Source organism: Dipodomys spectabilis, unplaced genomic scaffold, assembly GCF_019054845.1.
Source record: "Dipodomys spectabilis isolate Male_0828 unplaced genomic scaffold, ASM1905484v1 ptg000215l, whole genome shotgun sequence".
NCBI lineage: Eukaryota > Metazoa > Chordata > Mammalia > Rodentia > Heteromyidae > Dipodomys > Dipodomys spectabilis.
Genome location: NW_024870892.1, coordinates 8,888,936 through 8,902,757, shown reverse-complemented (window position 1 = coordinate 8,902,757; position 13,822 = coordinate 8,888,936). Strand labels below are relative to the sequence as shown.

The 13,822-nt window shown below is 52.8% G+C and overlaps 2 protein-coding genes across 2 annotated transcripts; one reads left to right on the top strand and one right to left on the bottom strand.

Annotated features, from left to right (window-relative positions):
• Positions 1-117: 117 nt before the first annotated feature.
• Positions 118-2,811, top strand: Amh (anti-Mullerian hormone). The gene is made up of 5 exons (XM_042697293.1): positions 118-523; positions 1,077-1,219; positions 1,394-1,502; positions 1,594-1,747; positions 1,840-2,811. The coding sequence occupies exons 1-5, from the start codon at positions 118-120 to the stop codon at positions 2,723-2,725; spliced, it is 1,698 nt and encodes a 565-aa protein (XP_042553227.1). The 3' UTR covers positions 2,726-2,811.
• Positions 2,812-4,135: 1,324 nt separating this feature from the next.
• Positions 4,136-8,685, bottom strand: Jsrp1 (junctional sarcoplasmic reticulum protein 1). The gene is made up of 6 exons (XM_042697009.1): positions 8,568-8,685; positions 6,941-6,978; positions 6,692-6,809; positions 5,953-6,129; positions 4,753-4,844; positions 4,136-4,633 (listed from the first exon to the last, which is right to left on the bottom strand). Exons 1-6 carry the CDS (start codon positions 8,683-8,685, stop codon positions 4,136-4,138), a joined length of 1,041 nt encoding a protein of 346 aa, XP_042552943.1.
• Positions 8,686-13,822: the final 5,137 nt, after the last annotated feature.

Here is a 13,822-nt window from a genome sequence, read left to right as displayed (position 1 = left end):
ACCCACCTGTCCAGGCGCCCAGTGAGGCACTACACTGTCCCCCAAGGTCATTCCCTCCCCCTCCAGATATTGTGTCTACCATATAAACGTGTTCCTGCCTAGTCCCTCAACACCATGATGCTGCATCTGCCTCTTACTCAGTGGGTCCTGCTGCTGTTTACTATGGGGATTGTACTGGGAACTAAGATCCCTGAAGAGGAGTCTACTACCAGCACTGGGGGCCTTGTCTTCCAAAAGGACTGGGTCTGGCCAACAGGGAGCCTCCTGGACCCCTTGTGTCTGGTGACCCTGAGCAAAGCCAACAAGAGCAAAGACCCTCTGCAGGTGGTGGGGTCTCTGAGCACCTATGAACAGACCTTTTTAGAGGCTGTGCAGGTGGCCCGATGGAGACCCCTAGACTTGGCCACCTTTGGGGTCTGCAGCTCCAGTGACTCGCAAGTTACTCTGCCTGTCCTACAGCACCTGGGGTCCTGGCTGGGGGACCCTAGAGGGCAGCGATTGCTGATCCTGCACCTGGCTGAAGGTACGTGAAAGGCCCAGTGGCTCCATTCACTCAGCACCACTCACATTAAAAGAAGGATCCTCCCAAGTAAGATGGAGTGCTGTGGAGCCTCCACCAAAGCCCAATGCCACCTGTGGTTCCAAGGCCAGACCCAGCAACTGGGCTGTGGGTCTCTGCCAAGGAAACAGCAAGTTATCTCTGCTGTGTCTGGGAACTGGAAGTCCCTGGCTCCTATAGAAGCAGCCAGGAACCAGACTAGCAGGCCCACAAAATAGGAAGGAATGGGCCTGGAACTCCAGAGCCAATCAACCTAAGGGTAAAGAGGGCAATCCCCATCCTGCTACTGTCAGCCATTACCACCACGAAGCTCACATTTTCTGGCCACAAGAGGGTGGCATAGATGGGACTCTGTCCCTTCAGGTAAGGTATCCTCCTTGGTCCAGAACAGCAGGATCAGACAGCTTTAGCCGCACTGGGCTCTGGAATGCTCCAGCTGGGGAGGGGCTCTCCCTTCAGGATGGGCTTGGGGAGTTACTGGCCACTGGCTTATGTTGTCCCCTTGTCCTGGCTGCAGTGACCTGGGAGCCCACGTTGTCACTGAGATTCCAGGAGCCCCCACTTGGAGAAGCTAGCCCCATGGAGCAAGCACTGCTGGTGCTGTATCCTGGGCCTGGTCCCGAGGTCACTGTCACTGGGACTGGGCTGCAGGGCATTCAGGTACTTGGGAGTTGCCTGGGCTGCTAGGAGTCCTCTGTGCAGGGGAGAGGCGTTAGGCTTTTCCTAAGGTCTGCACTTAGTGAAAAGGCTCCAAGTGTAGAATTTTGAAGGGGTGGGAAGCTGGGGTGGGCATGACCATCCTCATGCAGCCTGGCTGAGTCACCATTTCCACAGAGCTTCTGCCCCACCCAAGACACACGCTATCTGGTATTGGCTGTGAACCACCCGGCAGGGGCCTGGCATGGCCCTGGGCTCACCCTGAGCCTTCGAACCCGTGGAGACGGTATGCCTGTGTGGAAAGGGAAGGGACTGGGCAGCAGGTGGCTTGCTTGCAGCTTACTGTTCCTGAGCCAACCCTGTGCCACCCTCCACAGATGTCTCCCTGAGCACTGCCCAGCTGCAGACCCTGCTGTTTGGCTCCGACATCCGCTGTTTCACAAGGATGACCCCAGCCCTGATCTTGATGTCTGGGCCTGCCCTGCTGCCCGCGCACCGCCAGCTGGACATCATGCCCTTTCCACAGCCCAGGTGCGCGCAGCCCCGGAATATGAGCAAAGGAGATGGGGGCTGGAGATCAGCACAGCTTCTTCCCCTCACGATACCCACTACTGCTGTTCCAGGCTTTTCTCCCAGTCAGAGGAACTGCCGCTCAGCAGCGACCCCTTCCTGGAGACGCTCACGCGCCTGGTGCGCGCGCTACGGGGATCCTCGGCCCAGGCCTGGCCACCCCGCCTGGCTCTGGACCCAGCAGTGTTAGCCAGCTTCCCGCAGGGCTTGGTCAACCTATCGGACCCTGCAGCGCTGGAACGCCTGCTCAACAGGGAGGAACCGCTGCTGGTGCTGCTCCCGCAAGCTGCAGCCACTACCGGGGATCCTGAGCCGCTTCGTGGCCCCACATCGGCGCCCTGGACCTCAGGTCTGGCACGCCGGGTGGCTGTAGAGCTACAGGCGGCAGCCGCTGAGCTGCGGGGCCTCCCTGGGCTGCCTCCAGCTGCACCTCCACTGCTGGCGCGCTTGCTCACGCTGTGCCCCGGTGATCCTGGCCAATCCCGCGATCCCGACAGCCCCGGGGACCCCCTGCGTGCGTTGTTACTGTTGAAGGCGCTGCAAGGCTTGCGCACGGAGTGGCGCAGGCGCGATCAGCGTAGGGCGGGGCGAGCGCAGCGGAGCGCTGGAGCCCCAGCCAGGGCTGTCAGCGAGGGGCCCTGCTCTTTGCGGGAACTGAGTGTGGACCTCCGAGCGGAGCGCTCCGTGCTCATCCCGGAAACCTATCAGGCCAACAACTGCCAGGGTACGTGCGGCTGGCCGCAGTCCGACCGAAATCCGCACTATGGAAACCACGTAGTGCTGCTGTTGAAGATGCAGGCCCGCGGGGCTTCCTTGGCACGCCCGCCCTGCTGCGTGCCCACTGCCTATGCGGGCAAGCTCCTCATCAGCCTATCCGAGGAGCGCATCAGTGCGCACCATGTGCCCAACATGGTGGCCACCGAGTGTGGCTGCCGGTAACCCTCGAACCCCGCAGACTTCTGTGCCCACGGGGAAGCCAGGCATGCCCCAGCCAATGAATACCCTTCTCATATATTTATTCAGACTCTAAGCATCACCCCAATAAAGACCAGCAAGCACTCCGCTGGGTTGTCTGTGCTTGTATGGGAGCCTTTTTGCCTTCTGTCTTCTCCAGGGTAGAGCTCCATCACTGCTCTAGGTGCTTGCTGACAGTTTTCCTAGCCAGTAGCTTTCCATCCTCATCATTCAAGCCTTGTGTTCAGGCATAGAGGAGTTAGCTAGCCAGGTAGGTGTCTGTCAGTAGCTCACGCCTGCAATCCTAGCTATTCCGAAGGCTGAGATTTGAGGATACTGGTTCAAAGCCAACTCAGGCAGAAAAAGTCTGTGAAACTTTTTTTCCTTGTCATTTGTGGGGTTTGAACTCAGCCTGGGCTCTGTCCCTGAGTTCTTTTGCTCAAAGCTAGCTCTCTACCACTTTGAGCCACAGTGCCACTTCGGCTTTTGAGGAGTTAATTGGAGATAAGAGTCTTATGGGAACCTGTCACTGGTGACTCACACCTGTAATCCTAGCTACTAGGAGGCTGAGATCTGAGGATACAGGTTCAACGTCAGCCTGGGCAGGAAAATCCATGAGACTTATCTCCAATTAATCAACAGAAAAACCGGAAGTGGCCCTGTGGCTCAAGCAGTAGGACCCTCGCCTTGAACTGAAGAGCTCAAGGACAGCACTCAGGCCCAGAGTTCAAGCCCCACAACCAAAAAAAAAAAGTCTTATGGGGACTTTTCTGCCTGGGCTCAATTTGAATTGTGATCCTCAGATCTCAGATCCTGAGTAGCTAGAATTACAGGTGTAAGCCACCCACACCTGGCTGGCTCTGTGAGACTCTTTTTTTTTTCTTTTTAAAGTTTTTATTTTATTTATTTATTTATTGTAGGTTGTGGGGCCTGAACTCTGGGCCTGGGCGCTGTCCCTCAGCTCTTCAGCTCAAGGCTAGCGCTCTACCACTTGAGCCATATCACCACTTCCAGCTTCTTCTGCGTATGTGGTGCTGAGGAATCGAACCCAGGGCCTCATGCATGCAAGGCAAGCACTCTACCACTGAGCCACCTTCCCAGCCCTCTGTGAGACTCTTATCTCCAAATAACCACCAAAAAGCTGCAAGTGGAGCTCAAGTGGTAGACACTAGCCTTTAGCAAAAAAAAAAAAAAAACAACTCAGGCACAGCATCTAAGCCCAGGACTGGCAAAGCATTCAGGCTCAGGACTGGAAGGAAAAAAAAAAAGGTTAGCAACACAGTATTTGTCAACACTTACTTTATTTTGCTGGAGCAAAATAAAATTTGTAGGCATCATAAAATGTATTTGTGGCAGCCACAGCGGGGTTCTGGGATTCAGGCTTGGGACCCAGGCTCAGCCCCGCCCCTTACCCTTGCGGGGCTTCTGCTGCTCTTCCTCTTGTCGGTGGTGTGGGGAGGCCCCGGTGTGTCTCTTCCTGTGACTGGAGTCTCTGGGGTCCCTGGAGTCCCTAGTCCATGGCCGATGTCCCCTTTCCCTTGCTTCCCAACTCTGGGGCAGGGCTTCCCGGGATTCTCTGGAGGCTCGTGGCCTCTCTTCCTTCCACAGCATCTCTTTTCGTGGCCTCTCTTCCTTTCGAGGCTTCTCTTTTCGTGGCTTCTCCTCCTTCCGTAGTTTCTCCTCCTTCCGTAGCTTCTTCTTCCTGAGTTGCTCTTCCTTTTTCGGCTTCTCCTCCTTTAGCGGCTCTTGGTGGCCGAGGGAAGTTTGCTCCTCCTCAGTGATCTCTGCAGCCTGGGGAACCTCGGGTTTGTCCTCTACCTCCACCTGGGGCACGAGGGGCACCGATTTGGGTGCAGGTGGTTCTGATGGCAGGGCCCGAGCTGCAGGCTTAGGCTGCAACAGGGATAGTGTGGGGGGACTGGGGTCAGGACCCACCTCCTTGAGAGCCTGGTTTCATTCCCGCTGTATGAGCGCCCCACTGCAGCCCCCAGTCAGAGAAAGGAAGTGCTTACTTGTGGCAACACTGGCTTTTTGGGTGGTGAGCTGGGTGGGACCCATGGCTCCTGGGCAGGTGTGGGAACAGCAGCTTCCCCAACCACAGCATCTGAGGAGCAGGGTGGGAAAGTGGGTTAGCCTGGGGGAGGGGCAGACCTCACCAGCGCTTGCGCGAGCGCTCTCCCTCCCTTCCTGCCTCTCTCCCTCCCTCCCTCCCTCTCTCCCTCCCTACCTCCCTCTCTCCCTCCCTCCTTCCTTCTCTGTCCCTCTCTCTCTCTCTCTCTCTCTCTCTCTCTCTCTCTCTCTCTCTCTCCCCTCCCCCCCCCCCAGTTAGGCTCTCCTCCCAGGGGACAGATGAAGCAGCCTCCGCCCCCTGCCAAACCCCTCCCCAAAGTGATCACTGACACCTTCTCTGGATCCCTAGTGGAGAAAGCCCCTCTCCCCTCTGGGCCTCATTGTTTCCTAGATAAAAAGCCTTTGTTCTGGATCCTTTGGAGAGCCTGGGTGGCTCACACTTGTAATCCTAGCTACGCAAGAGACTGAGATCTGAGGATAAAAACCAGCCTGGGTAGGAAAAGTTTCTGAGACTCATCTCCAATTATTCACTCAAAATCTAGAAGCACCTAGGCTCTGAGTAGAAGCCAAAAAAAAAAAAGAAAAGAAAAAGGATGAGGAGGAGGGAGGAGGGAAAAAGGAAAAGGAGGAAGGAGGAAGAGATGGAAGGAGGGGAGGAGGAAGAGCGAGAGAAGGAGGAGGAGGTGGGAAGGAAAAGGAGGAAGAGGAAGAGGAGGAGGAGGAGGAAAGCAGCACCGGGAATTCCATACACTACAAAGGAAGGGGATTGGGGGCTGTTCATAAGGCCCGTGCTGGGATAAAGGGGAGGCACAAGTCCATGCTGAAAGCAATAGAGACCCATGCAACGTACCAAGAAAGCCCAGAATTGACCTTGGGGGTGAATGAGGCCCCCCAAATGGTAAATGATTACAGCCTATTCACAGGTCCCCAGTGAAAGGTTTAGGATGGAGAGGGGGGCATGTAAGGTTTAAGGAAAGGGAAAGGTGTGGGTGGCCTCAGGTCAGTATGTGCAGGACTCAGTCCTTGGAGAGAAGGCGCACAGACACCGCCCCCCCCCACCCATAGTGTATCTAAGGACCTTTCCTGGAGCAGTGGACACACAGGCCTAACCCCACCCCATCTCTGGGAGAGGCCAGGCTCACCTCGGCACAGTTGGAAAGCTGAGCCCAACAGAGCCACCAGTGAGGCTAGTACCAGGATCTTGTTGAGTGACAGATCTCCCCAGGGTAGTTCCGTGCTCAGGGCTGGTGGTGGTGGCGGTGGTGGCTGCAAGGGTGGCGCAGTCTGTGATTTCTTGCGTGTGGGGCCACTGCGGGGAGCTGCAAGGCAAGTGTGAACTACTCACTGGTCCCCAAAGTGCTGGCTTCCCAAGTGCAGGGGGCAACAGGTGACCTGCAACATTGCACCTTGGGCTGGAAAGGTGGCTTAGTGGTAGAGTGTCTGCCTAGTACACATGAAGCCCTGAGTTCAATTCCTCAGTACCGCATAAACAGAAAAGGCTGGAAGTGGTGCTGTGGCTCAAGTGGTAGAGTGCTAGCCTTGAGCAAATGAAGCTTGGGGACAGTGCCCAGGCCCTGAGTTCAAGCCCCAGACTGGCAAGAACAAAAGAAAAGAAAAGAAAAAAACACATTACAGCTGTTGGCCACATATGGCTGTACCTGGGTCCCAATGAACAATGCTTGGGTATAGCATCAGGAAATGCCCCCAAGTGTGGCATGATGGTTGGTGTACACAGTAGTCACTGTATGTTACATCTGGAGTTAGCCAGAATCCTCCTCCACCTTGCCTCTAAGTCCCTCAAATTTGAGGACCCAACCCCAGGCTGCTCTCCATACCAGTCCTGGCTCACCCCTACCTCACTCATGCCGGCTATAAACTCACTCGCTCCAGCTTTCATCATCTCCTTTCCTGATCCTCGGCTCCCACCAGCTACAGATTCCTTTTCCATCTTTTTGGGCCTGGCATCCACATCACCAGCAGCAACCAGCTCCTGAGGGTCCTATAGGGAATCCAGAGACATTCTGAAGGGTCTTTGTTCTGAACCAATCCAGCCCTTCCTTTGGGGTGCAGAATGCCCCTTCCCTTCTTGGCTAACCTTCCTCCCCAACACCAAGAATCCCAGCTACTCACATGGGGCCAGTTGCTGGAGGCTGCCAGCCTGGCTGAGGCTATTGGTGAGAAAAGAGACAGAATCATGATTATGAGATGATGGCAGGTATCCACAGCTCACACCACTAATCCTAGCTATTCAGGAGGCTGAGATCTGAGGATCCAGGTTTGAAGCCATTTGGGCTGAAAAGTCCATAAGACCCTTACTGAAGATTAACCAGGGCTGGGAATGTGGCTTAGGAGGAGAGTGCTTGCCTAGCAGACATGAAGCCCTGGGTTCAATCCTCAATACCACATATACAGAAAAAGCCAGAAGTGGCGCTGTAGCTCAAATGGTAGAGTGCTAGCCTTGAGCAAAAGCAGCTCAAGGACAGTACCCAGGCCCTGAGTTCAAGCCCCAGGACTGGCACCAAAACTAAAAAGGATGTGGGATGCCCAGCCCAGTTCCACCTTGCCTTGCCACACTGCCTGTGCTTGCTTAATTTATTTTGTTAGTTTTTTAATGGTGCTAGTTCTGGGGCTTGAACTCAGGGTATGGACACTGCCCCTTAGCTTTTTCACCCAAGGCTGGCACTCTACCACTTAAGCCACACCTTGACTTCCAGCTTTTTTTTTTTTGTTGGTCGTGGGGCTTGAACTCTGGGCCTGGGCGCTGTCCCTCAGCTCTTCAGCTCAAGGCGAGCGCTCTACCTTTTGAGCTACAGCGCCACTTCCGGTTTTTTGGTGGTTTATTGGAGATAGGAGTCTCATGGTCTTTCCTGCCCGGGCTGGCTTTGAACCGCGATCCTCAGATCTCAGCCTCCTGAGTAGCTAGGATTACAGGCGTGAGCCACCAGCGCCCAGCTTCAACTTCCAGCTTTTTAAAGAGTCTCACAGACTTCCCACCGCAGGGCTGGCTTCAAATCTCAGTCTTCGATCTCAGCCTCCTAAGTAGCTAGGCTAATCACACCTATGAGTCATCAGCACCTGGCTTGGTAGGTTATGAGAAAGGAAGCTGGGTGTTGGTGGCTCATTCCTGTAATCCTAGCTAGCCAGGTGGCTGAGATCTGAGGATCACAATTCAAAGCCAGCCTGAGCAGGAAAGTCCATGAGACTCTTATCTCTAGTAAAACACCAGAAAACTAGAAGTGGAGCTGTGGCTCAAGTGGTAGGGTGCTCATCTTGAGCTGAAGAGCTGAGGGACAATGCCCAGGTCTAGAGTTCAAGCCCCATGACCACCACCACCAACAACAAAAAGCCAACCCCAGCAGGAAAGTCTGTAAGATTATGATCTCTAATTAATTACCAAAAAGTTAGAAGTGATAGCTTTGAGCAAAAAAGCTAAAAAGCTCAGGGACAAAGCTCAACCCTGAGTTCAAACCCCAGGACCAGTACACAAAAAATAACTAAATAAATAAATAAAACCTCTGCATATGCAATAACAAGAGAAATGAAGATAATAGAAAAAAAAAATAAATGATGAGAAAGGAGATGGAGCTCAGAGACAGCTTTGCCCAAAGACAAACAGCACTTGAGCGGTAGCCAGCACCCGGGCTATTGACAGACCACTGATGGGCCCTGAACTGGACACCAAGAACAGTTTAGCTAGTCCAATGTGGGACTAGTCTCTGGGGCTAAGCCATACGGCTCAACATGATGGTCAAGGTACCTTGAGCCTTGTTTTCCCGCAGCCGGCCTGAGCAAGGCTCCAATAGCGCAGAGAGGTTGTCGCTGACCAGGCAGCTACCCAGTCCTCCATCCAAGTCCTCTGAAGCTCTGGTTGTCATGGAGACTGAAGCAGTAATGGATCCAGAATGTGGCTGGGAGAGTATGTAAAAATGAATTCTTTGTGTGTGTGTGTGTGTGTGTGTGTGTGTGTGTGTTAGTACTAGGGCTTGAACTCAGAGCCTGTCACTGTCCCTTAGTTCTTTCACTCAAGGCTGGTGCTCTACTACTTGAGCCACAGCTCTACTTATGGCTTTTTTTGATGGTTAATTGCAGATGAGTCTTATGGACTTTCTTGCCTGCCCAGGCTGGCTTCAAACCAAATCTTCGGATCTCAGCCTCCTGAGTGGCTGAGATTATAGGCATGAGCCATCGGTGACTGGCCAAAAAGGGATTCTTGCTCTGTCATACTTGGGTGTGACCCTGAGGCTCTAGGCAGCAATCAAGCAGCCTAGAAGCTTCCACTGGTCTCTCTGTCCAGTGGCCTTCATATTCAGTCTTGCATGACCTCAGGGCCTATGAGGGCTCCCTCCTACCTCCCCCAATGCCTGCCAAAGTCCCTTCCCTATAGCCCATCCTCTGTAACAACTCTAAATGCAGCAGTGAAGGCTGTTGGGGCTCAGAGTGGCCTGGAACCCACCCAAGGTCACACAGCAATGAGTCAGAGACACACAGCCCCCATCAGAGCCCCAGGCACTAGGGCCAGCTCATGTTCTCTGAGACCAGGGACTATTTTTATCTGGTGTCCAAGGCCAGCAGAACAGAATAGGCTGTGGCCTAGCCCCTCCCTGGTCTTAGCTCCCATGGAGGTCTCCCTCCAGACCATCCTTACCCATTATTCCTAGTACTAACCCCCTGCCCTTTCCCCGGCCAGGTAACTCCATGAAGCTGGGGGCCAATCACAGCAGCAACCACAAGCTTGGGCCTGGCTATAGGGATTGACAGGGGAGGGGGGTCTTAGACTCTTCCCATCCCAATACTAGGTTTCCTGCTCCTCTCACCACTCCTGTTCCCACAGGGAATCTAGGGAAACTGAGGCTGGAGATCCTGTCATTGGCCAGAGTTCTTGCCAAGTTGAAAGTCAGACAGACCCAAAGCCTTTCTTTTTGCTTTTTTAGGGACCCCATGGTCTCTAGCTGCTAGCATTAATGTGTCCCCATCCTTGAGAGAAAAGACCACCCTTCCCTAGGTTTCTAAAACCATAGAGGGGTAAGTGGGGGAGGGGATCAACATACAGGGAGATAGGAATCTGGGCCTCTAGGTGAAGGGGGTTGTCAGCCACAGGAGTTGGGGACCATTGTGGACCCTGAAGATACCCTCCCCAAGACCCTGGGCACCCAACCTCCACCTAGGTCTTTTCCAGCCCCTCTTACCCCTCAGCCTCCGCGCTAGGCCTGGCGAGCAGGATGGAGAATGGGAGGGTAGCTTGAGACAGACAGCAACAGGTGGCTGGGCCCAGCTGGGGGACCAATCAGTGAGAGCTGGTGGAGCCAGGGGGAGGGGTTGGCAGGGGGTCACTCTCCCCTACAACTGGAGCAGGACAGGGAACTGACCAAGGAGTGACCCCTTCTTCCCCTTGTCCATTGGGCAGGCTACTAAAGGGACACTGCCTCTGAGCCTGGTAATGCAGTACCACAGGAGTTTCTTCTCTTTGTGATTTGACTAGCAAACCTTTAGCTGTGTGTGTGTGTGTGTGTGTGTGTGCCAGTATTCTAGTGGTTTTAGCTTTTTTTTTTTTTTTTTTTTTGGGTCCAGTCGTGGGGCCTGAACTCTGGGCCTGGGCGCTGTCCCTCAGCTCTTCAGCTCAAGGCTAGCGCTCTACCACTTGAGCCACAGCGCCACTTCCGGCTTTTTTCTTTTGGCTTATGTGGTGCTGAGGAATCGAACCCAGGGCCTCAGGCATGCAAGGCAAGCGCTGTACCACTGAGCCACCTTCCCAGCCCTTCTAGTGGTTTTATTGGGGATAAGTCTCATGGCCTTTGCTGCCTAGGCTGGCTTTGAACCGGGATCCTCAAATCTCAGCCTCCTGAATAGCTAGGATTATAGGCGTGAGCCACCAGCACCTGGCTAAATCCTCCCTAATCTCCTACTTCCCCCAAATATCTTGGATTACGGGTATAATGGCCTACTAATTGTGTGTGTGTGTGTTGATTCTGGGGCTTGAAACCTGTTGGGCACTGTCCTTGAGTTTTTGTGCTCCCAGGCTAGCACTCTACCACTTGAGCCACGGCTCTATTTCTGGATCTTTGGTGGTTAATTGAAGATAAAAGTCTCATGGACTTTCCTCCCCAGGCTATCTTTGAATGAAGAACCTCAGATTTCAGCCTCCTGAGTAACAAGGATTACAGTCATAAACTAGTGGCTCCTGCCTCTAACTTATTTTGCTCTTTTTATTATGTTGGGGATAAACTCAGGGTTTTTCATGATCGATAAGTGCTTGCTTTGTCCCACAGCACCACACTCAAAGAGCCATGTAGCCATGGGATGTACTAGTATTTTTGTCAACAGTGAGCAGTGGCTAGATGGTGGTCCCTTGAGATTATAATAGAGTTGGAAATTTCCTCTGATCTGTTGATTTTTTTCTTTGATGTTGCTTGGTTTTGTGGTGCTGCATATGAACAGAGTCTTGTGCATTCCAGGAAAGTGCTCTACCACTCACTGAGCTGCACTCCTTACCTATTAGAATTTCCTTACTGTTCGTGGCTGAGTGATGTTCCAGAGTGTGGATGGAACATCCACTCATCTCTTCATGGATACCTGTACCTTTTCCCACCTTTTGCCTGTTGGGAATTGTGCATCTGTGAGCATGAATACTTGACTCCTGACTTCAATATTTGGGGATAGCTACTTATGACATGGAATCAGTCCTTCCTTCCTTCCTTCCTTCCTTCCTTCCTTCCTTCCTTCCTTCTTTCCTTCCTTCCCTTCTCCCTTCCCCCTCTGTCCCTTCCTCCATTCCCTGCCCCCCTTTCTTCCTTTCCAATACTGGGACTTGAACTCAGGGCCTTGCACTCTCACTTGGCTTTTTCACTCAAGGCTGACACTCTGCCACTTGAGCCACACTTCCATTTCTGGATTTTTTTTTTTTTTTTTTTTTTTGTCGGCCGTGGGGCTTGAACTCTGGACCTGGGCGCTTGTCCCTCAGTCTTCAGCTCAAGGCGAGCGCTCTACCACTTGAGCCACAGCGCCACTTCCGGTTTTCTGGTGGTTTATTGGAGATAAGAGTCTCACGGTCTCTCCTGCCCGGGCTGGCTTTGAACTGCGATCCTCAGATCTCAGCCTCCTGAGTAGCTAGGATTACAGGCGTGAGCCACCAGCGCCCGGCTGGATTTTTTTTTTTTTTTTTTGCTGGTTAACTGGAGATAAGGATCTCTAAGATTCATCTGTCTGGGCTGGTTTCAAACCATAATCCTCAAATCTCAGCCTCCTGAATAGCCGGTATTACAGGTATGAGCCACCGGTGCCTAGCTTAGGCTATTAAAACTAGCACTTGGGCTGGGAAGGTGGCTCAGAGGTAGAGCACTTGCCTAAAACTAGCTCTTGCTAGTCTTCTATTTAGGAAATATAATGTATAAAGATGAGGATAAGGGGGCTGGGAATGTGGCTTAGTGTTAGAGTGCTTGCCTAGCATGCATGAAGCCCTGGTTCGATTCCTCAGTACCACATAAACAGAAAAGGCTTGAAGTAGTGCTGTGGCTCAAGTGGTAGAGCACTTGTCTTGAGCACAGAGAGGCTCAAGAACAGTGCCTAGGCCCTGAGTTCAAGTCCCAGGACCAGAAAAAAAAAAAAAAAAGGATAAGCTGGGTATGGGTCGTTCACACCTATCATCCTAGCTACTCAGAAGGCTGAGATCTGAGGATTGAAGATTGAGACCCAAAACAGCCCAGCCAGGAAAGTCCGTGAGACTCCTATCAAATTAACCACCAAAACGCTGAAAGTGAAAGTGGTGTGACTCAGGTGGTAGAGTGCTTGATAGCATTATCCCCCACCTCCAGACCACAGCTCTTTGCAGACCTGAGCTCCTCCCTGCCCTAGAGTTCCCCCACCAGATAGCTGGCCACTCCCTTTCTCTGCCCAGACCTACCTCAGCATGCAACTTGCCCCTGAGCTACCCACCTGGATGGGAGCAGATGCCTTATTGCTCCCTCTCCTGGGGAGATATGGTCCCTCTAATAAACCTTATAATAATCTTTCTTCTGGGCCAACCTGCCTCCACATGATCTACTGGGTTGTGAAGGATCCTAACAGTGCCAGCCTTGAGTTTTATTTTCTTTTTAAAGCTCAGGGACAGCACCCAGATCTTGAATTCAAGCTCCAGGACAGAGACAGAGACAGACAGACAGAGATACAGAGTCAGAGAGACACATACACAGAGACACAGACACATACACAGAGAGGTAAAACCTTGTGATTCTAGAGTCATGGTCATGTGAGGCAGGAAATGCAAGAATGCTCAGAGCAGTTATTTCCAGACATTTAACTTGAGGCAAGGCCTTTTTTCCCCGTCTTCTTTTAGTCCAAACCTTGGAAAGACTGCAAAATTCAAATTTGAGAACTTTGTAATACAGGCATACAACAAACAGGTCCAATAACGTGAGAACCAACACTGTCCCGAGATGGGCTTGCTCATCATGGGCGGCAGTTCTTCTGGTCACCAGAGTGTTCTTAGCCTTGTGACTAGGCAGCTTGCCAACAGGATTTGGAGCCCCACACTTTATCACCCCACAGCAGACATGGCTGTGCGTGTATGGCCCAACCTTGGCTGTTCACACTACTCCTGGCAGCTGCTGGCTGTGCCAGGATCGTTGGCCTCTGGTATTTTCTTCTTTTCCATGTGGTTTACTCCAAAACATTTAGGGCCTTCTGGCTTTACCAGAAACAGCCAGGCTTGAAAACCACGTGGTGGAGTAATGACAAAGTCTCTTAGTTCCCCCTTCTTCCCTCCTTCCTTCCCTCCCTCCCTGCCTTCCTTCTTTTCTCCCTCCCTCTTTTTTTTTTTTTTTCTGGTTGTTGTTGGTGGTCATGGGGGCTTGAACTCAGGGACTGGGTGCTGTCCCTGAGCTCTTCAGCTCAAGGCTAATGCTCTACCACTTGAGCCACAGCTCTACTTCTGATTACAGGCCTGAGCACCCCCCCCCCCCGCGCTTCCCCCCCCCCCCAATCCCTGCCTCTTCTGTCTTTGTATTGATCCTGGGGCTT

Coding starts and splice junctions, on each gene's coding strand:
- Amh (XM_042697293.1), top strand. CDS start 118: ATGCTGCATCTGCCTCTTACTCAGTGGGTCCTGCTGCTGTTTACTATG. Junction 1,220..1,393: donor CTGGGCTGCAGGGCATTCAG/GTACTTGGGAGT, acceptor CCATTTCCACAG/AGCTTCTGCCCCACCCAAGA. Junction 1,503..1,593: donor CCTTCGAACCCGTGGAGACG/GTATGCCTGTGT, acceptor CACCCTCCACAG/ATGTCTCCCTGAGCACTGCC.
- Jsrp1 (XM_042697009.1), bottom strand. CDS start 8,685: ATGACAACCAGAGCTTCAGAGGACTTGGATGGAGGACTGGGTAGCTGC. Junction 6,810..6,940: donor CCTCCAGCAACTGGCCCCAT/GTGAGTAGCTGG, acceptor GATTCCCTATAG/GACCCTCAGGAGCTGGTTGC. Junction 4,634..4,752: donor AAAAGCCAGTGTTGCCACAA/GTAAGCACTTCC, acceptor TCCCTGTTGCAG/CCTAAGCCTGCAGCTCGGGC.